Raw genomic sequence first — 22,797 nt, 5'->3', positions numbered from 1 at the left:
ACAGCTCTGGGGACTAGATGTACCACCCCAGTCTCTGCCTGCGTATTCACATGGGCTCCTCCCTGGGGGTTTGATTGTGTCTGTGTCCAGAGTTTCCCTTTTTATGAGGACAGGGTCATATTGGATCAGGACCCACTCTAATAACCTCATCTTAACTTGCTCACCTGCAAACGCCTTATTTGCAAATAAGGTCACATTGATAGGTGTTGGGTACCAGGATTTCAACCTCTTTTGAGGGGACACAGTTCAACCCATAACAGTTCCCCAAGAGTGCTGTGTAAATTACCAACCCCCATGTCCCCCTCCCCATCAGCAACACCCGCGGGAGAGACAGGTTCCTTCCGGATCCCATCCTTTGTCCACCACAGAGGCAGCTACGCCTTGTGCACTTGTTGGGAATACCTGGAAAGCCAGGGACCCTCCCGACACGGGTCGTGAGCTGAGTAGAGAAGCTTCTGTTGGTGTGAAGAGACACAAAGAGTAGTCAAGGCATCTACCCTGTTTCTTGGGCAGAAGCTCTGCTCCCCATGAGCACGTTGCTCTCTGGAGGGAACAGAAAGACCCAGAGCATAGGGAGTGTGCCAGACATCTGCAGGTAACTCCAAATCCACTCTTACTGAAAACATCTACATATGGGGTGTTTAGATGCAGATGAAATAATACCATTAAGACATTTTCTAAATTTTGCAATAGATACTGGAGAAGATTAACCTGTTATGATAGCATAATCCAAAATTTGACATATGGTTTAATTTCAGATACACATATTTCTAACAGCTTTATTGTGATATAATTCACATACCATATAATTTACCCATTTAAAGTCTGCAGCCCATTGATTTTCAGTATAGTCACAAAGTTGTGCAACCATTAACACAATCAACCGTAGAACGTCTCATCACCCCAAAAAGCAACCCTGCACCCCTGAGCCATCCTCCTCCAAACCCCCATCCTCTCCAGCCCCAGACAACCACTAACCTACTTCCTGTCTCTGAAGTTTGCCTATGTGACTACATTTCATTCAACTCTATATTTTTTTTAATTAGGAAAAAAAAAATTGAAGGGAATTAGAAATCCTCCCAGACAGAGGATGACTTCTAGTGGAGAGTGGCAGAATTAGAATTTTTATTTTCCTCTCTCTCTCCTTTTTTTTTTTTAATTTTTCTAATTCTACAATGAGCCTGAGGGGGGAGGGACGGGGGGAACCATCTTATTGTAAAAATAGAGAACTGTCTTGTCATTTTTAAGTCGTCCTTGGGGATTATTCCGAACACTTCCTCAGCACCTAAAAAAAAAAAAATCACAGTCTTGTTTTATGGGAAGGAAATGTATCCGAGTTCCAAAGAGCTGACTTCAAATGGGAATTTTGGAACACAACTGGCTAGAAACTGGAAATGCTGGTTAGCTCTGCATTGGATTTCCTGAGCCCTGTCCCCCGCCAGCCCTTGGGTCGCATTCCCCAGTGTCTTCCTATCCTTCTTCATCAGGTGGCCTCTCTCGGCCCTGAACAAATTGTTGGTTGGGTCCTGCGAGAGACCCTATAATTAAGCCACATCCTTTTGCCTCTTTAATAACATTGGAGACAGCGAGTATAATTCTGTGAGGGGATAGAAGGAATATGTAATTTAGTGTCCTTTACCTGAGCCAATATGAGCTTGGTGCATGTAGCATCTTGCATACTTCAGGCGTAAAAAGCGATCTGATGTCTCAACAAGTGTGTTATGTGAGCAAAATACGTACCGAGTTCATCCAGCAATCAGGGGCTCTTTGGATGTGTGTCCGGCATCCTTGGGAGTTTCACGTGTCCCCTTTTATTGATGAAGAGACTTTACACTAGCCCGGCTGGGTGAGTTCACAAGACACACAGGTCCTGGCCACTGTCACTAGCCTGGTTCCTAAGCTGGAAGACCTGGGTGCCATCCTTGACTCGCCTCATTCTTCTGTGCCTCCTGTCAACTCGGTTTGACCCCCTTCTCCCCAGTTGGCCCCTTTTCCTCGATCCCTGCTGCCCCACACATTGCTCACTGTGTGGGGGCAAAAAGCCCTGAATGTCACCTCCTGTGTACACTGTGGGCCCTTCGTGGTCTGAGCCCTGCTCACCTGCCTTGTCTCCTCAGCCTAGTATCCCCGTTCCCAGCCCAGCAGACCCCCGTGTTCCCAGGTGTGTTGTGAGAGCCCCATCCGTGGGTTCTTGATCTAGATCCCGTGGACAGAACCTGAGAGGACCCGTGAGCGTCCCTAAGTAGAGCACATCACTGTGCGTGCATGTGTTTTTAGGAGGAGGGTCCTTGGCTTTCATCAAATTCTTCACCAGGATCTGTGAACCCCCAGATTGAAGAGCGTTGCTCCGGGCGTTTGAACGTGCTCCTCCCCTTGCAGGCAATGTCTCTCCTTCCCACCTGGTGAACTATTCTTGCAGTCTCTGCTCATATGTCACCCACTTGCCTGCTTGGTGGGCCTTTCTCGGTGTCCCCGTGGCTCTGTCTTTCCCGACTGGGATTTAAACCCTTGTTTGCATACCTGTTTCCCCTATTGGACCACGGCTCCTGGGGCTAGGAGCTGTTGCTCTGCCCCCGCCTCTAGCACACTTGTCTGGCATACAGCCAACTCTTAGTAAATGCTTGCAGAGGAAGGAGAGAGACCGTTTTCTCAGCTGGGCAGTGGGACCAAGTGTTGCAGATGGCTGCACAGCACTGCTCCTGCCCCGTTACCCTCACCAGCGGGGCCCACGTGGACTGGTGCCCCTTTGTGTGTTTTCAGCCATTTACCCCGAGAGGAAGGAACCAGACTTCTCTTTGCCGTGGGAACTCACTAGATGTGTGATGATTTCTCAATTACCTCTTGACAAATTTTGAGCTCTTTGTTTTTCTTTTCCTTCTTGTATTGCTTTTCAGATTGATGCACTGAGTAAAAGAAGCAAAGAAGCTGAGGCAGCCTTCTTGAATGTCTACAAAAGATTGATCGATGTTCCAGGTAAGTCCGTGCACTTACAGAGACCACCAGTGGGTGTTTTGTGTTGGTGCGTTGGTGGGTCTCAGGCTTATTCTTCTCAGCTTCCCTAAGGGAATTAGACCAGCAATGGCAGCTCCCCAGGAAACTGGGAGTTCTGGGAATATGGATTCTCCAAAACCCAAACTTTGGATGGGTATGCAAATCAGATGTGTATTTGCTGAAGTTAATCATATAACTTCCACTTGATGCCTTTGTAAATGCAAAAACCCAAATCTGGGGCTACCTTTAGCTTCAGTATAAAGAGGGAAGAAATAGAACCCATGTGTGTGCCATGCAGACATCATGAATGTTCTTCCCAGCCATGGGAATTGCTCACTTGCTCTTAGTAATCCTCTGAACATTACTGGTATTACTAGAGCGGCTTTTAACAAAGCAGAGCAGAAACACATCTCCTTGGTGTCTGTACGTGTAGTCCAGTTCAGGTTCACTAGGCTCTGCTGTCCCCTCTGGGAGTGGGAGTTAATGGAGGCCAAACCAAGCTAGGGGTGGTGGAAAGCACTCTGGACACGTGGGACATAGAGGAGGGAGATACAGATTCTCCTGCCAGGGCCTGTTGTGAGGTCTTGGTCACATCCTTTTCTTCTCTGGACCTCAGCTTTCTCATCTTGGAAATGGAATAAGGGGAACAGCCTAGTGTTGAGAATGGTTTTCTTTCTTCTAACTTTTCGCTGTCTTGGGAGCATATCCAGCCCGTAGTTCTAAATTCTGGCCATTTGATTTTCTGTAAGAGTTTCTATCCACCTAGGGGCTCCCCAAACACCCTGGGCAAGGCTCATGAGGGGGATTCTTCACAGTAACTGCCTCATTTGATGCCTGACGCGCACTCTTTTCTCAGGAATCGGCAACTTGGTGGGCCTGCTTGCATTTTCTTTTGCAAGTTTTGTGTGGGTGACTTAGTTGAAAGGGGACAGGCTTGTTTTGTCTTTGCCAAAGACCCAGAGAGTCTTTAGCTGCTGTTTTCTAAATAACCTACACTCTCTTTTTTTTAAAAGTCCATTTGTACCTGGGTCTTCCCTTAGTGAAGTTTCTCGGCTTTAACAAGTTACCGGCTTTCCTCTTATGCATTTATACTCCATCTTAATTTCCCATAGAAAAAGAAGAGACAGTTTTTAAATCAACACTCCTCTTTGCCTGAGCAGGCTGCATTCATAGACCTATAATTTTTATAGAATTTTGATCCTAACATGGTAGGTATTTATACTCTGCTTTTGTCGCTTAATGTTATGCCGTCGGCATTTTTCCCACATTGGTGATATTCTTCATAGTTCTCATTTTTGGCTGGAGAATTCAAGTTTGCCGTTTCAATTTAAGGTGGTAGGAACAAATGATGTTTGATATTTTCTGTTAGAGTAAAAGTCAATCAAAGTACATCTGCATGCCCCATAGATCACTTTTACTTACCTCCTAGGTATTTCTTTCTTACAAATGCTGTGGTCTGACAAATCTAAGTTCCTTGAAAAGCAGGAATGGACCTTGGAGCACTCTGCCTGGGTTTTGAAGTCTGCTTATTGCTCAGATGAAGTAATCCTGCGGCTGAGCCTTACAGGAAGGGCCTGGTCAATAGCATTGCATTTACTGACAGTGAGGCAGTTGAGGGGTGTCAGGGTGCCTTAACTGTCTGTGTGCTTCAGGCCGTGATCCAACTGAACCCAGAAACATTGGGGAGGGTGTTAAGTTCTAGTTGTAAGAAACAGAAACTTAAACTATGTCAGAAAAGTCAAGGCAGCTCTCGGGAATAATGGGATGGGTATTTCGGCTATGTGTCATATGGCCCAGCTCCAGGAGCCCAGTAAGAGCCGACCAGCTGGCTCCAGGAAGAGGTGGAGACAAATCCCCACCAACTAAGGAGGCTGGCCCAGAAATCTGACAGAACCAACCCCCACTGTCCCCCATCCATACATTTTTTAAATAAAGATTTTATTTATTTATTTGAGAGAGAAAGAGAGTGAATTAGCAGGGGGAGGAGCAAAGAGGGAGAAAGAATGTCAGGCAGACTCCACGTTGAGTGTGGAGCCTGACGAGGGGCTTGATCTCATGACCCTGAGATCATGACCTGAGCCGAAACCAAGAGTCGCAAGCTCCAGAGACTGAGCCACTCAGGTGTGCCCCCTCTCCCCACCTCTCCACCCCAATCTGGAAATTTTGTGTCTTGTCTTGTTTCTCGCCTGGTGGTCCTACTGGGATGAAAGCTCCCTGAGGACAGCTTTGCTTTATCACCCTGTGCCCAGGACTTGGAGCAGGGCCTGGTGTGCCGCAGGTGTGATATGTTGCATGCCCCAAGGGGGTGCATCACCCCAGAGCCACCCCGGAGTCCTCAGCAGCAGAGCTCACCAAGGGGCACACTAGTGGCTCTTTAAAGCTCCATCCCGGCTCCGTACTGACTCCTCCGAGTGTCAGCTTGCATATCCAGTAGCTCCTGTGCGAACCCGCTGGGATGACAGGTGGCCCCCCCGAATCTACCCAGTGTGTCCAGAGCAGACCGGCTCCTTCTTGCATTGCCTCTCTCAGCGAGCAGCACCACCTCCAACCCAGCTGCTCACACCACAGCGCAGGGTCACCACGTCCTGGCCATTCTGTCTCCAGAACGTTCTTGATTCCATCTGCTGCTCTCCATCCCTGCTTCTGCTCTCCACTTCATAGTTCAGGCCACCCCCCTCATATCTACAGTATCTGGAATCGAGTCTCCATGCTTGTAGGAATGGGTTATTCTTCACCTGCAGGCAGGCCAGGCCCCCTCTCAGCTGATACCTTACTCCTCCAGATGAACTTGAGGCACTCCTACGTGACCTCCCAGGTCTGCTTAACCCTTCACACACACACACACACACACACACACACACACACACACACACTCCCCTACGTGACCTCCCAGGTCTGCCTACCCCTTCACACACACACACACACACACACACACACACACACACACACACACACACACACACACACACACCCCCCTACGTGACCTCCCAGGTCTGCTTACCCCTTCACACGCGTGCGCACACACACACACACACACACACACACACACACACACTCCCAGCACCCTGTGTTTGCCTCTGTTGTAACTATTGGTACTCCGCTGTTTTCCCTTCTGGCCCGGCAGGGAGATGGGCAATGTGGTCTTGTCCCTCCTCATTTTCCTAGTGTCTCCCCCACTGCCTGCCCCGTAGCAGAAACTCCGTAAATACTGGTTGAATGCATAGATTAAAGGATCACATTATTTCTTCAGCATGCTTTCTGAGGTTGCGCAGTATTTAATTGTTCACATTGGACCATGCTCCCGAGATTGACACTGGCACCAGGGAGAGCACTCTGGAGGGGGAAGAAACTTTGGAGCCCTGGCTCCTTCCTCTTGTTCATCTTCCACATCCCAAATCCCAAATAATGGTATTTCTCTGTGCCAAAGCGCCTTCGTATTAAAGACATTGAATAAACATTTAGATATATAATCGTTCCTGATGAGTCCCCCAAACAGATAAAATAAAATAGTTAAGACCCTCATATTTACCTTCTTCCTCATTTGCCACCGGATTGTTCTTCACTCCGTGGTCCATTTTGAGAGAATTTTAAGATGCTTTTTATCGGAAACACACTGCTTACTTTGGCCAAAGCACGCTGTCTTTCCACTCTGTTGCAACCCCTCCCTCCCTGGGGTTAGTTGGTAAGCACCTCAGAAGCTGTCTCCTCCCTGGGTCCCCAGAACCATGCTGAGCCCCAGGGGTGGAGTTGGGAGTGAATCAGCCAGATGGCTTCTTGTTTTCATGGACTTCAGAGGGTGGTGGGAATGTGGGCATTAAAAGTAATCACACACGTAGTAATTAAAATGTAGGTATGACAAGTATTTTGGAGACAGTGCCCATTGGGCATGAGAGTGTAGATCGGAGAGGGCTGGGCTGGGTCCCAGGCAGCCGCCCTGGGCAGTGACAAGAGGGGCCAAGTACGATGTCATCTAAACCAAAACACTGTCAAGGGGGCATTGCTAATAGTTATGCCTGAGTAAGGGGCGCACACCCGTGTGGTTACCTAGCTGCAAAGGCAGGCAGGGGCCTGGTAGGTTATGTGAAGGATTCTGGACTTCATCTAACAGGCAAAAACTAGGGATGGCTTGTAAGCAGGGAAATGACACTATCCTATGGGCGTAATAAAAATGTCATCCTGGGGCGCCTGGGTGGCTCAGTCGGTTAAGCATCTGCCTTTGGCTCAGGTCATGATCCCAAGGTCCTGGGATCGAGTCCTGCATCGGGCTCCCTGCTCAGCGGGAAGCCTTCTTCTCCCTCTCCCTCTGTCCATTGCTCCCCCTGCTTATGCTCATTCGCTCTGTCTCTGTCAAATAAATAAATAAAATCTTTTTAAAAAAAATGTCATCCTGACTGCAGTTGGGACAACAGATTAGAAAGATGTCCCAAGGGGACATGGGGAGGGAGAGTTGAGGTCACTCAGTGTCGGGTGGCGGGAGTAAAATTAGAGGGAAATGGATTTCAGCTGCATGAAGGAGGTAGGATAGATGATTGAGGAAGGTGACCGGGACAGCCCTCGCTCGGACACGGTGAGAGCAGCGTCACTTCCTTCAGCGCTTACTTACATGGTTCCCTCTGGTTTATTAATTAAAGGGAAGACCAATAGGGTGCCTGGGTGTCTCAGTCGGTTAAGCATCCAACTCTTGATTTTAGTCAAGTCATGATCTCGGGGTCGTGAGATCAGCGTCAGACTCCACGCTCAGCGGAGAGTCTGCTTGAGATTCTCTCTCCCTCTGCCCCCCCTACCCTCTTTCTTTCTAAAATAAATAAATCCGTCTTAAAAGGAAGACCAACAGACAGTTTGGAGGATTAACCTGTCTTCCTGATTTCTTGTATCTTCTCTAATCATTGTTCTAATTGAAAATGGCCTTTGCCTTTATTGTCAGTGTCATGGAGGCAGGAGAGCAGTTTTACATTTCGATTCATAAATAAGTTAGGATTTTACTACATTAGTCAAGATGGCTTCATCTGTCAGTTTCATCATGGACAGATTTTTTTATCCTAATGTCTATGGTCAACCTATAGGAGTGGCTTCAACTTGGACATATTTACGTTTTTTTATTTTAATATACCTCTGGTTGAGATTTATATTTACTACTTGCTGATGAGCCCCATGAACAAGAGCATCACAGTCATCTGCCAACAACATGATTTGGTAAGGACACCTGGGCGAGGCCCCTCCAGAGGGGGAGTCCCTCTGCGACCGGTTCCCCCAGGAGGCCAGTGTCCTTCTGCATGGGCACCTGTATTTGTGGGTGAGAGCCACGTTCAGTGAATATCCATCAACAACAGTGATCCTGAGTGTGTAAGAAAAGGTTCAAGGTGTGCTGTTTAACAGGTCTGTTAACACATTCCCTCAGCCAGCACTTTCTGGCAGTGCGTTTTGTACCAGGCCCTAGAGCACCTAAGGTACAAATGGGATTGAGCCGGCCCTTGCCAGCCCCTGGGTGGTTCCTTTTTGCCTGATGGGGGACTACACAGCCTTTGAGAAAATATCCCCACAGTTAAACAGGCTAAACAGGCAGCCTCCATCCCTAACTGCAGTGGAAGGAGAAATAAATGGCCCCGCTCTTAAAGTGGGATCCTCTCCGATAGCTGGAAATATTCTAGAATGACCTCTTAAAAAGGCTCTTGCAGAGCTGGAATGTTACTGTATTCTGAGCAGAATTATGATGGTATGCATAATCTGCCAGGAATTAACCTTGCGTGGGTGACTTGCTCTTGCTTCTTGATACTTTTCAGATTTTTTTTTTTTTTACAATAAGCATGTATTTGTACAATGGGGGGGAGCATAAATCAGGAAAATAATCATGATCTTCATTTCTGAATAGCCCTTATTAATGGATTACAGATCAGAATTGTGAAGCACTAGTCAGTTGAGTATTTGTGAGACACTTACCAATTTGTGTAAAACACAACTGTGTCTTTCTCAGAAACATCTTGGTCACGGTGTGGTTTTATTTTTTGAAGATTAGAAAGGGGAAAAAGACACAGTGGGGGTGGGGCTCCCACCTGTGCACGGCGGGCTACAGAGCCTCTCTGCTTTGGGTATAGATTCATCGGAAGAGCCTCTCTCTGCAAACTTCCATCGCTGCCCAGCCTTTGTCCGCAGCCCCCCAACAGAGAGAATCATCTTTCACTCCTTGCTAAGATGTGGTTTAGGTCCTACAGACACAAACCCTTCAAACAAAGGCAGTGCCTGGAAGGGTTTATTTTAAGATTTAAATCTGAGGAAGCACATTACCAGTGATATAAAATATTCATTGACTCATGAAACACTGCTAGAACTCCATGTTTCACGACCGCCCGCCCTCCCTTTATTTCCGTGGAATAACTGGCCTGCAGGTGTATGTAAGTCGAGGTGTTAGTTTGCAGAAGTCTTGAAGGAGAGCTAGGTGAAGAGAGGCCACTCCGTTTTCAGAACCTGCTTGAAAATGCCCCTGCTCCCTTGAAAATGCCCCTGCTCCGAGGTACTCCTCCGGGAGGTTGTAATTTGCATTCGGGAAAACCTGCCCTGGTAAATATACCAGCCGCCTAGCATTTGAGGATCCAGAAATAAAGTAGAACGTCATCATTTTTGAGAACTGCTTTTTAATGCTCCTCCATAAGAAGACAATAATCATCTGGGCCTTTGTGCCTGACATGCCTGTTTTTCCAGTGAGGACACACCATCACTTAAAACTGGAAAATATTGTTACGTCCGTTCTTCCTCCTTCCCTGCCTATCCCCGACTCAGGGATCCCAATAGCAAGGCTCCTGGAAAAAAAACAAACGAAGTCTGAGGATTTAGTTAGAAACAGCCCTTGCTTCTCGTACCAAGGTTGTAAAGGACACACTCCTTGGTGGCATTTTTTTTAAGACTGTAGGGATGTGGCCGCTCCAGCCTGATCCTGTGGGGCTACTCCAGTCCGTGTATTCTAGATCTCCTGGTGTTGGCAGCCAGGCTGGTGCCCTGGCCCCTCCAGGGAGAACTCTGTAACCTCAGGATCCCCTTTGCACATTTTCAGTTTACCTTCATAAAACATTTTCATTCACACGCAAGAATTATTAGCCACCAACCAGCACCCTGATGGGACAGAAGAGGAACCAGGGCTGAGCTATGAAGGCTTTGGGTTGCAGATGCCCTCCTGTCTCTCTGCTGGGCCAGAGCTGGTCCCGAAGCAGCTTGGGGACTAGAGGCCAAGGGACAGTCACGCTCTGCCCAGCACTGGGGTCACTGTAAACGAGACAGGGAAGTAGCTTCTCTACCCTCCTTGCCCAGCTTCAAGCAAATTTGGGGCCCGATGAGCCTCTCCGTTTTGCACACCGAAGGTTTGCTGGCTGAGGAATTAGCTACATTTTAAAGAAAGGCAAACGTGACAAGATGGGCGGCTAAGCTCTGGTCGCCACTTTCGGGTGTTGCCTCTCCTCCTCTGGGTTCTCCCTGCCAATCTCCTTCCCGGTCCCTGGACCCAGTGCGGGAACTCACCCTCCGGGACTTGGGGATCCTGGGTTCGCTTGCGTGGGGAGGTGTGTCACCTCTTCCCCCCTTTGCCGTAACCGGGGTGGTCCTGGCACACTTGATATCTAGACAGCTTTTCATCAGTTGCTCATCAGCATGCTAATTGCTGTATGACTAATTATGCCCTGAATTCCAGTTGATTTTCTTAATGAGACAGCTGGGTTAATTATGTAATCGTATGATTACATTAGCCTAGAGTGCCCCGGCGCAAAGTAGCGTCTGCCGCGCCGTGATGTCATCACAGGGATGGCACTCACAAGGGGCACATTCACCCTCCGATGGCGGGGGACGGCCCCGCTGCCCGAAGTGCTCTCTGCACAGACGTGGGCTTGCTTTTCGCGAGCTCATTCTCTCCAGTCCTCGTGGTGTCTCCGGAGAGGCAGCTCACCACCAGCCTCCTCACTCCCTTCCCAGCACACCTGGGCCCCAGTGAGTCGGAAGCCCTGCTTCCCAGCCTCTGCCGCGCTCCATGAAGTCCGGTGGCATCCTCCTCCTTCTAGAACGTCCCTCACCGAGACTGTTGGGTTTTATCAGAGCGTGCCTGCACTTCCTTTATGGTGACCCAGAGAATCCAGAACGAGAGGAAGACTGGAGGATGTCAGTTCGCTTCAACTGTAAAGAGCATAGACTGGCCCCAGCCTTAACCTCCTTTTCCCCATCCATGTTCTGTTTCATACCTTCTTTCCACCCTGATCTCCGCACACCTCGTACCTCACTGAGAAGTACATGTGATCAGAGGAGGGTGACATCTGCCAGCCACGGGCCAGCTCTCTACTCCCCATGACAGCAAAACTCCCAGAGCCACTTATGCCTGCTGACCTCCCCACCCCCCACCTGCTGTACTCCATCCCCATCGCTGAGGCTGCCTCCTCCTTACTGGGCTCTGAATGTCGGCAGATCCCAGACTCTGCTTAGCCTTTTTCCTTTCTGCATCTACATTCTCTCCCTAAGTGCCTTCTGATGTGTGTTATGCTCCCAGATGCCACCACCCACCTCATCTAGGCCACCATGACCTCTTGCCCCACTGGGGCACCCTCTTATCTCCCCCTTCTCCCATCCGTCCTTTGCATGGCAGCTGGATGGGTCTAAGTCAGTGGTCTCCAAACTACTTTTGTTTGTGTACCCCAAATCTTGAATTCATACCCCCAGCATATGCTTATGTATTTACCTATTTAAAGGATAGCCGTGTGTAATTACAGAAGTGTATTAAGTACATTATAAGACACGTGCTGAAAATGGAATTAAAAGGATGTGATGAAGAATAAAAGCAACTTCAGGGGCGCCTGGGTGGCTCAGTCGTTAAGCGTCTGCCTTCGGCTCAGGTCATGATCCCAGGGTCCTGGGATCGAGCCCCGCATCGGGCTCCCTGCTCCGTGGGAAGCCTGCTTCTCCCTCTCCCACTCCCCCTGCTTGTGTTCCTGCTCTCGCTGTCTCTCTCTCTGTCAAATAAATAAAATCTTTAAAAAAAAAAAAAAATAAAAGCGACTTCAAATTTATATTTTATCAGCAGTACAAAAAACTTGCTCTCACGAAAAAAATCCTATTTTAAAGTCAACTAGATAGAGGCATGATTTGCGTACAATAAAACGCACCCATCTTAAGTGTCCAATTTGATAGTGTGGCCACCCTCACAATCAGGATATAGAACATTTCCATCGCCTCAGAAGTTCCCTGGTGATCCCAGACCCCAGCAACCACTGATTGGATTTCTGTCACTCTCGATTAGATTCACATAAATGGAGACTCTAGCATGTTCTCCTATGTGTCTGACCTCCTCCCCTCAGCGTGGTGTGTGTCGTTCATCTGTATCATGGTCCTTTCCTTTTCGATGTGAATGGTATTCCACCATGTGGAATATAATGTGCTTATCCATCCCCCTGCTGATGGACCTTTGTATTGTTTCCAGCGTGAGGCTGTTGTGATTAACCTGCTGTAAGCATTTGTGAACAGTTATTATGTGGACATACGTTTTAAATACCTAGGACTAGGGCCGCCTGGGTGGCTCAGTCAGTTAAGCGTCTGCCTTTGGCTCAGGTCATTGTCCCAGGGTCCTGGGATCGAGCCCCGAGTTGGGCTCCCTGCTCAGAAGGGAGTCTGCTCCCTTTCCCTCAGCTCCTGTCCCTGTTCATGCTCGCTCTGTCTCTCATAAATAAATAAAATCTTATAAATACATACATACATACATACCTAAGACCAGAATTGCTGAGATCTAGGGTAGGCATGTGGTTAGCTTGATAAGAAACTGCCAAGCTGTTTTTTCAAAGTAGTTGGGGCATTTTATCCCCCAGCGAGAAACCAGTGGGAGTTCCAGTTGCTCCACGTCCTCTCCATCAGTTGGTATTGTCAGTCAAATATATGCATTGCAAATGTTGTCTCCCCATACAAGGATAAGTTTTTATTTTAATAAAGCCCAAGTTATTAAAATTATTATGGTTTGGGTTCTTTTTGTGTTCTAAGAAATTATTGCCTAGGTTATAATTTTTTTCTGTTGTGTTTTTTGGGTGAAGTTGTATAATTTTTATCTTTTACCTCTAGGCCTACAATACATTTTGAGTTTATTTTTATGTATGGTTTAAGATTAGGGTCAAGTTTCATTGAAAATTAATGGATGTTATGTGTGAGATTTTTTCTAGACCTTCTTTATATATGTGTAATATACACATACAACAAAGATCGTCTATTTTATTTCATTATTCTGTGTGTCGATCCTTATGTTAATGTCACACTGTCTTGGTTACTGTAGCTTAATAGTCGGTCTTAAACAGATAATGTAAGTCCTTTATCTTTTGCCTTTTTTTTTAAAGATTTTATTTACTTATTTATTAATTTATTTGTCAGAGAGGGAGAGAGCACACGTGAGTGCACAAGCAGGGGGAGCGGCAGGCAGAGGGAGAAGCAGGCTCCCCACTGAGCAAGGAGCCTGATGTGGGACTCTGATCCCAGGACCCTCGGATCATGACCTGCGCTGAAGGCAGATGCCATCTAGGCATCGCTGGTCTTCTTTTTCAGAATTGTTTTTGGCTAGTTGAATTTCAATATAAAATTGTAGATTTAACTTGTCATTTTTTACAAACGTGTGTCCTAGAATTCCTCTGTTGATAATCTGAGGAAAATTGACAATTTAACACTATAGAATCTTTCGATTGAAAACATGGTGTATTTATTTAAGTCTTTTGTCATTTCCCTCAGCAATATTTTATAGTTTTCAACATGCAAGTTGGCACATATTTCGTCCAGCATATCCCCAAGTAGGTCATGTTTTTGGATGCCATAGTAAATAGTATTTTCTTCATAACTTTGTTTTCCATTTGTTGCTTTTATAGAGAAATGCAGTTAATTTTTATATAATAATACTGTATTTGTGGCCTTTTCAAACTTACTTATTCTCAAAAGTTTTTTGGTAGATTCCTTAGGATATTCTATCTTGAATGTTCTCGTGCTCTTGAAGAGATGGTGTACTTTGTAGATGTTGGGTGGGTTGTTCACAAATACCATTTAGATTAAATTGTTTGATAGAGTTATTGAAGTTTTCTGTATCCACATTTGTTTCCAATCTGTAATGTCAAATATTTCTTTTTCTTTCTTTTTTTTGTACTGGCCAGGACCTCAGGTATGACAGTGAATGTGAGTAGAGAAAGCAGACATCTTGCATTGGTCCCAACTTTAGGGAAAAGCATTCAGTCTTTCACCATTAAGTATGTTAGCTGTGGGGTTTTAATAGACATTCTTTATGAGGTTGAGAAAATGTCCTTCTATTCATAGTTTGCCAAGAGCTTTTGTCATGAATAGGTACTGAATTCTGTCAGATTTTTTCCTGCATCTATTGAGATGATCATACAGTTTTCACCTTTGTTCTCTTAATATGGTGAAATTATTTGATGGATTGTGTAATATTAATCCAGCCTTGTATTCCTAGGATAAATCTTAACTTGGTTATGATGTATTGTGCTTTTTAGAATTTGCTGGAATCAGTTTGCTAATATTTTATTAAGGACTTACACATTTAAGTTCATAAAGAATATAGGACAGTGGTTTTTTGCTTGTTTGGTGTTTCTTTCCCCCTTTTAATATCTTTATTGAGTTTTGGTATCAATATAGTGCTGGTCTTATAAAATGAGTTGAGAAGTGCTGCCTCTTTCTCTATTTGCTGAAAGATTTGGTGTAAGATATCTATAATATCAATATTATATTACACCATATCTATTTTGGTATAAGATAGGTATTATTCTTCTCTAAAACTTCCCTAGTTCACCAGTGAAGCCATCTGGGCTTGAGGTTTTCTTTGGTGCTTTCTTCTGTAGTGAAATTTTTCACTATAAATTTAACTTCTTTAACATTTATAAGACTATCAAGATTTTTTATTTCTTCTTGGGTCAGTTTTGGTAGTTTTTCAAGGAATGATCCATTTCATGTAAATTTTTGTGTATTGGCATAATGTTGTTCATAATATTTTGTTATCTTTCCAAATATCTGTAGGATGTGTAGTGATACTTCCTTTATCATTCCCGATCTTAGAATTTGTGAATTCTTTTTTTTCTCCTTGATCATTCTGGCTAGAGTCTTGTCAATTTTAATGATTATTTTTTTAAGAACCAGCTTTTGCTTGCCTTTTTCTCTTTTTCCCCCCTCTGGTTTAAGTTTTATTACTCTCTGTTCTTATTATTTACTAACATATTACTTTGGGTTTTATTCACTCTTTTTTTTCCCCCAAGTTTCTTAAAGTAGCGGTAGAGGAGTTATGTCATTAATTTATTCCGTTGTGGTTGCAGGAAATGCATCGTATGATTTCTGTTCCTTTAAATTTATCAAGACTTGTTTTATGGTCTAGTATATGTTCTATCCTAATGAGTGTCTGTGTGCACTTGAAGAGAATGCATATTCTGTAGTTGTTCAGTGAAGTGTTCTATAAATGACAATCAGGTCAAGTTGGTTGACAGTGTTGTTCAGGTTTTTTGTATCCATTTTATATTTAGTTTCCTGTTAGTGAAAACAGTTTTGAGATCTTTATTATTGTGGATTTTTTTCCCCCTTTCAGTTCTTTCAGTTTTTGATTGATGTTTTTTGAAACTTTTGGGGGGGTTATATATATCTTTAGTATTGTTATAGTTTGTCAGTGATTCAGTTCTTTTTTTTTTAAGATTTTGTTTATTTATTTGAGAGTCAGAGACAGCACAAGAGGGGGCAGGGGCAAAGGGAAGGAGAGCAAGAAGCAGACTCCCCGCTGAGTGTGGGGTCTCATGCAGAGCTTGATCCCAGGACCCTGAGATCACGACCTGAGCCAAAGGCAGGCACTTAACTGACAGAGCTACCCAGGCACCTCAATGATTTGGTTCTTTTAAGTTTATACAATTATTTTCTTTATCCCTAATAATATTTCATATCCTAAAGTTTCCTTTGTCTGATTTTAATTTAGGCACTTGAGCTTTCTTTTGATTATGTTTTCATGTTATATCTTTTTCTATCCTTTTACTATTAACCTATTTTTTGTTATTATATTTAAGTTGCATTTCTTGTAAACAGCTATGCCTTCCTTTATTATCCAGTCTGACAATCTTCTTTTTAAGTGGAATGTTAGATCTTTTACATTTAATGTAATTATAGATAAGGTTGAGTTTAAGTCTTCCATCTTACTGTTTGTTTTCTACTTGTGCTGCCTGTTTTTGTTTTTTTTCCTGCTTCATTTGATTATTTTTTTATGATCTTATTTTACTTCCCCAATCGTCTTATTAGCTGTAACACTTTGTCTTATTTTTTCAGCGATTACTTAGGGTTTACAGTCAGCATCTTTAATTTATTACACTATACCTTCAAATAATATCATACTACTTCACATACAATGTAAGAATCTTCCAATACACTTATTTTTTTCTCCTTCCAGTTCTTTGTGTATCATTATTTGTTTATTCCTAGATATGCTATGACCCTACAATACATTGTTACTATTTTTGCTTTTTTCTTTCACCTTAGAAAATATGGACTGCTTCACAAATTTGCATGTCATCCTTGTGCACAGCCATGCTATCCCTATACTGGTCCAGTTTTAGTATATGTGCTGCTGAAGCAAGCACTATTATTTTTGCTTTTAAATAGTCAGTGATCTTTTAAGGAAATTAAAATGAGAAAAATAGTATTTTATTTTTACCCATACATTTACCATTTCCAGTGTTATTTATTCTTTCATACACATCCAGGTTTCTATCTGGCACATTTTCCTTCAGTCTATAACATTTCCTTTAACATCTCTTATGGTGTAGGTATGCTGACTGAATTCTGCCAGTTTCCATTCATCTGAAGGGAAAAAAAAAAACAACTCAACCTCATTTTTTGAAAGATAGTTTTGTTGGGTATAAAACTGCATGTTGGCGATTTTGGGTTTTGTTTTTTCTCTCTTAGGACTGGCCTGCTTTGTTTCTGACAGGAGGTCTCTAGTTAGTCTTATTTTTCTTCCCCTGTACAGAATGAGCCTTCTTTTCTTTGGCTTTTAAGATTGCCTTTTTATTCTTCTTTTCAGCAATTTGATGGGGTTTATTGGTGTTCCATGTTTATCCTGTTTGTAGTTTGTTGAGTTTCTTAGAGTTTTAGGTTTGTAACCTTTACCAAATTTGGAATATTTCACCACTGTTTCTTCAAATATACCCTTTGCCCCTCTCCAGGACAGGTATGTTAGATCGCCCAGTACCGTTCCACAGGTTGCTGAGGTTTTAGTAACATTTTTTCTGTTCAGACACTTGCTATGATTGTGTCTTTGAATTCACTGATCTTTTTTCTTTTGCAGTGTCTAATCTGGTGTTAAGTCAGTCTAGGGAATTTTTTTTTCTTTCATTTCAGACACTGTATTTCAGGCTCTAGAATTCCATCTGATTCTTCTTTGTATCTTCCATTTCCCTCCTTATTGTGTTCATATTTTTCTTTAAATCTTTGAGCAGGCTTATAATAGCTGTTTTTGTCTTTGCCAACTAATCCCATTATCTCTTGTCATTTCTAGTTCTGTCTTTATTAACTTATCTCCCCCCACTCCCCTGATTATCCTGTTTCTTTGCATTTTTGCAGTAGTTTTTAGCAGTTGAGACATTTTTGTAGAGGACGTTGTCTTTGCCCATAAGTTTAGATGATGATGGGAATGTTTCCAAATACTACTTTTAAAATGCTGTCACTATAGCATGAGTTTCTTTCAAGAAGTGTTTTTTTCCCCACTAAGTATTAAAATATCAAGTCTACTTCAAAGATGTAGCCCGTGTATTTATTTTTTCAAAAATGTCTGCCAGGCAGCATATTACTGATAGCCATCTGCCATCAGAGAACAGGGCAGCTAATTTGAAACATTTAACTTTTCAAAAGAAAATTGCGTAACTCGTCTTGAAGCGTAAAACTCTTAAATACTTTGCCACTAAACCAGCAAACTTTTTTTTGGTTCTGAGTACTGCAGTTTTCTTCTTGTGGCCCTGCGGCTCACCTTTCAAGAGTCCTCTTCTCTGGTGGGTTTTCCTGTCAAGAGTCGAGCTGAATACAAACTTGATTCAGACATTATATTTTTATGAGACTGACACGGTACTTACCACACGGCAGGGCACCTCGGATGTGGCATTTGCAGATCCAGAATTCAGTTTGATTCTTCTTTATGTCTTCTACTTCTCACCTTAACTTTGTTCGTGTTCTCCTTTAGCTCCATAAGCACAGGCCTCACTGACGATGTGTCCCTTGCGGCTTTCTTCCCTTCACTGCTGCGGCCTTGCTGGCTTTTCTCTGTGCCTCAGATATGCCACATTCATACCTGCCTCTGGGCCTTTGCACTGCTCTTCCCTCTGCCAAGAGGCTTTGGAGTTTCTCCTCTTTGCCACCCAGATCTGATTCTGAGTGCCACCTCTTCCGAGAGGCCCTCCCTGTCCATCTGCCTCCAGGACCCATTCCCTGTTCCCACACCCTGTTTCCTCTCTTACTGCTGTTTGGCAATACTTGAAAGTATTTTGTTTTGTTTAGATTTGCTTTTTTTTTTTTTTCAGTTTCCTTCATTTCAGTAGAATGTCAAGCCTTTGAGAGCAATGATTTTGTCTTTTCACCGCCATGCCCCCCCCCCCAAGAACCTAGTAGAGTTTACCTTTGCCAGTTGTCTTCATCCAGGTGTGCTCTTCCGCTCATCTCATCTTCAGTGTCGCCCTCCTTGCTTTCTCTTTGGTCATTTGTGAACTTGGTGTGTCTCTACTGTGAGGCTGGTCCCAGCTGATTCTGCTGCATGTCCATTCCAGCGCCTCACCCGGGCCTTGCCCGGAGCAGAGAGATGTGTAGGAAATACTTGTTAAATGAGTACTTGAAGAGACAGTATAATTTAGTTGGCTGCTGGTTCAGGAAGCAGAAATCTTAATTAGAATTGTGTGTGTCTGTTTGCCTCCGACTTCTCCCCTCCCCCTCCCCACTGTCCCTGGGTGGGATGCTAGTGGCCCTTCCCCCGACCTCTGACTGTGACGGCTGGAATTAATGAGGTCATGTTACATGTACATCAGAGAAGGTGCTGGATAAATACAGGTGATGGTATTGTTGTTGTTTGTTGTAATTATGTTCTGGGTCCTGTGTTGCATAATGAGCTATGTAATGCCTCAAAGAGCGTTTTAGGAATTAACTATCAAGAAGATTGTAAAACACTTTGGAAGTTTGTCATGTTGGGTGGTTGGAACCGACGATAAAGCCCATTGAATTGGAAGAGGCAGTGCAGACGGTTTTGCAGGATTTCGTGTGTTCCTGTCCCTCTCATGGGTGTGTCCCCTGGCCTCCCCCAGACAGTTCCCTAATTGAGGTCAGAGGCTTGTGACGTTCAGAGTGAGACCCAACAATACTTGTGTGGGGTTTAATGGCATCGGGAATCATTAACGAGACAAAAAGCCATGATTTCCCCTGGATTAACATACAGGTTGGGGTTTGGCATGCCGAGATTCATTGTTTTGGTCTCCAGCCCAAACATGCTAGAGTCATTATATTGTCATGTGGTAATTAGCTGTTCCTTTAATACAAGTAATAAAAATTAAGCCTAAGAGGTACTTTAGCAATGCCTTTTACATAATCCAAAACAATATTCAAATGCTGTAGGCATCTAGTCATTCAACTGTACTGCAGTAAAGTTTGAAGTTTAATGCATAGAGATGTTTGAACATTCATTCTTTATTCTGTGACCAGTTTTGCTACTTAGGCATTAACCTTTAATAGTGTTAAATTAAATATACATGCCTAATGAATAATTATGAGATTGCCAGAATTTTCATTTACAATGTAATGCTTTGAAATTTTGTCTAAAGGTCTAGTTCCCATTCACTTGATAATGTGCATGTTATTTTTTATATGTCACTGAGTTCCTGGCTGAATCAAATGAGAGAAGCTATTTTTTTATTCGAAGCAGACACAGTGGGTCCTGGCCTTTTAAAAGGAATGGACTAGAAAAGTTGTCGACAGAAATTTTCGGGATGGAGAGGGCAGGACACTAGCTTAGCTCTGTAAAAATATAATTTGTACGGGCAGTTGTGCCAGAAAGCCTACGTGCGCAAACGTTAATAGAATTGTATCCAAGTACGGCGGTTCTCCTTCTCCTCAATCCTTCCCTGACCTTGGTGTCAAGTTCAGATGGGAGTTCTAGATGAAGGGGGCCCTGGGCATCCTGTTTGTGTCCTTCAGGCCAGTTGCCCAGCGTGAGACCACAGGGAGAAGGGTGAAAAAGGTGGGGGTCGGAGGTGGGGAGGTAGGAAGGAGAAGCGTGGAATGAAAAAAAACAGGACAAAAACCCTGCACCTGGAACGTTTGGAGGAATTCAGCCTCTGGTGTTATCACTACCCCTAGTTACAAGGAACCGTCTCCCCAAAATAGCTTTTGAAATCTAATTTAATGTAAATATTTTAATGCTGATGAAAATAATAACGAAAAGCCACAAATGAGAAAACGATGTAGTCATAAACTGTGTATACACCCAGGATAAATGCCCCCCTGGCCACGGGTGTCACGTGACGGGCAGTGTTGTGTTAAAGCCCCACGTGCAGGTCTGCCGTGGCACTGGACATTTCCCAGTGCCTGCCTTTCTGTAAACTCTGCAGAGACATTGGCATCTCACAGAGTTCCTGGCTCCCGGCGGCCTGGCCCACTAAGGGAGGGGAGATCTCCCCTTGCTTCCAGGAACCGAGGGTGGTCTGAAAATTAATGACACTGGTATTTGAAAATTAAGTGAGCTCTTGAATATATACCCTTGTTGATCCACAGGGCTTGGTGTTTAGCATTCCTCAAGCAGAGACTAAATCTTTGCAGCCACCTCACAAGTGAGGCTGGCGTCCATACCAGAAATATCTTCAGTAATCTCTTCTAAGCCCAGCAGACTGGGGTATTCCACTCCGATGGGGCCCGAGAATTCTAGGGGAGGCACTCCACCGGTGCCCAGCAGGTGGACCAGAAGTGCCTTTCAGGCGGCAGAAGGAAAAATAAAGAGCAGATCGGCGCCCGGAGAGCATCTAACATCTCTCCATTTCACGCTGAATTAGCGGTAAAGTCAAAGGCCAAGAGTCAGTATTGCAAATTCTGTGTCTGCAGTCTCAAATTTGAGGTTAAAATCCAGTTTTGTGTAAGTCAGCCTGATTGCAGTTGCTACACCGAGTTGGCCACAGGACCCCACGTGACCAGGTGCGGTCTCCTGCCGTCGGTACTATGATCCGGGGTGTCTTGGCCCCCCCAGCTGGCAGGCCCGCTAAGTAGCCGGGAAACCTTGGGCAAGTCACTGTGCTCCCCCGAGCTTTAGTCTCCACTTGTGTGACAGGAACGCGACACACCGTCACATCCCCTTCCTAGGATTGCAGGGAAGCTCAGAGAAAACGTCCGTCAGAGTGTGTCTGATGGTGAGACGCTGTCAGAGGATCAGGTGTTATTTCCAGCTTCCTAAGAATTACTGGAAACTCGAGGCTTATGGCACCTTGCCACACACTGTCCATCCTGCAAGCCTGGTGGACTTTCCCGGGGTTCCTCCCCTTGCCACCTCCTCACGTATCCCCTTCCTGTCAGTCTGATCGAGGACCGAGAAATCCTTTGAGTGTCACACCATGCCAGAGCAGTGGGCAAATCCCAGTGCGCCCGTGGCCACTCCTGGGCCGCGCGCGTCCATAGGCTGTGACCCTGGAGGGTGCGTCTGCGTACACATCCTTTGTAGGCCGCAGAGAAGCATCCCCAGCCAGCCAGCCGTGGGGCCCGGGGCTCTGTGGGGGGCAGGGAGGCCACAGGTACCCTGGCTTCTGGCAAGCGGGGGCATGCACAGGGGAGCCCGCGGGAGGCTGACCTCCTGGGCACCGCAGATGGCCCGCTCCGAGCCTCCGCGTGGCCATGAACGTGGCCGGTCCATGGCCAGAGTAGGGTGACAGGCGTTTTCCTCTCCCGTAGATCCCGTGCCTGCTCTGGACCTTGGGCAGCAGCTCCAGCTCAAAGTGCAGCGTCTGCACGACATTGAAACAGAGAACCAGAAGCTTAGGGAAACTCTGGAAGAGTACAACAAGGAATTTGCCGAAGTGAAAAATCAAGGTTGGTGGCAGATCCGTTCTGTGCTTTGCTTTGTCTTGTCTTTTGCTTTCTTTCTTTTCTTTTTTTTTTTTTCCTCTGCCTCTAATTGCCTTCTCCACGCTGTTGGGACTAGCTCTAACTGTACTCCACGTCACGAAGTCAGGGTGGGGCCCAAATCAGAATCGTTAAAGAGAGATAATCATAGTAATAACGCCTAGGCGTTTGGAAGCTAGACTTCTCCTCAGCACAGTAACAACACATGCAATATTTATTGCCCTGTGACGGGACCAACCAGGATTCTTTCACATTCTTCCTGGACCATCATGTGATGGGATCCGCCTTTTAAAAGGCTGATGTGTTGCCTGCAGGTGACACCTGTCAGAGCCAGCTCGTGATCAAAGGGCCACGGCCAGTAAGTCCTTTAGTAATGGCCGCTGGTCCGTGTCCCCTCGTCCTTCCGAATTCAATGAAAGAGAACCAGCGGGGCTGCCCAGCTGGCGACCGGGGCCGGGAGCGCAAACGTTGCCCGGCTCTTCCTGTCAGGAAAGAACAAAGGGATCTCCGAAGCACCTCAAATCCACATGTGGTCACCGTGTCCAGGAGCCCGTGGGCTTCCCTGTCGCGGGGACGGAGGGCGGCCCCATGTCGCAGCAGCTGTGGGTCATTCTGCCAACTCCACGTAAAACTTCACCTGTGTGTTTCGATTTGGGAGTGTGGGCGAGGAAGTAGCTGGGAGCCAGAGGCCGACCTCTTGGG

The 22,797-nt window shown here is 45.2% G+C and overlaps 1 protein-coding gene and 1 non-coding gene across 8 annotated transcripts in view; one reads left to right on the top strand and one right to left on the bottom strand.

Annotated features, from left to right (window-relative positions):
• The window catches only part of CUX1 (cut like homeobox 1), a 350,755-nt gene that overhangs the window by 187,316 nt on the left and 140,642 nt on the right, over nucleotides 1–22,797 (top strand). For all 7 annotated transcript variants that reach the window (XM_027612898.2, XM_027612897.2, XM_027612896.2 and 4 more), the window contains exons 4-5: nucleotides 2,895–2,973; nucleotides 21,925–22,062. In XM_027612898.2, coding sequence (XP_027468699.1) covers nucleotides 2,895–2,973; nucleotides 21,925–22,062 — 217 coding nt within the window. The remainder of the gene's footprint in view (nucleotides 1–2,894; nucleotides 2,974–21,924; nucleotides 22,063–22,797) is intronic.
• Nucleotides 16,497–16,598, bottom strand: LOC113933764. The gene has a single exon (XR_003523467.1). It is a non-coding gene; the product is annotated as a U6 spliceosomal RNA (small nuclear RNA).

Source organism: Zalophus californianus, chromosome 10 (genome assembly GCF_009762305.2).
Source record: "Zalophus californianus isolate mZalCal1 chromosome 10, mZalCal1.pri.v2, whole genome shotgun sequence".
Taxonomy (NCBI): Eukaryota; Metazoa; Chordata; class Mammalia; order Carnivora; family Otariidae; genus Zalophus; species Zalophus californianus.
The sequence above is the reverse complement of the archived record's forward strand: the minus strand, read 5'-3'. Positions and strand labels throughout refer to the sequence as shown.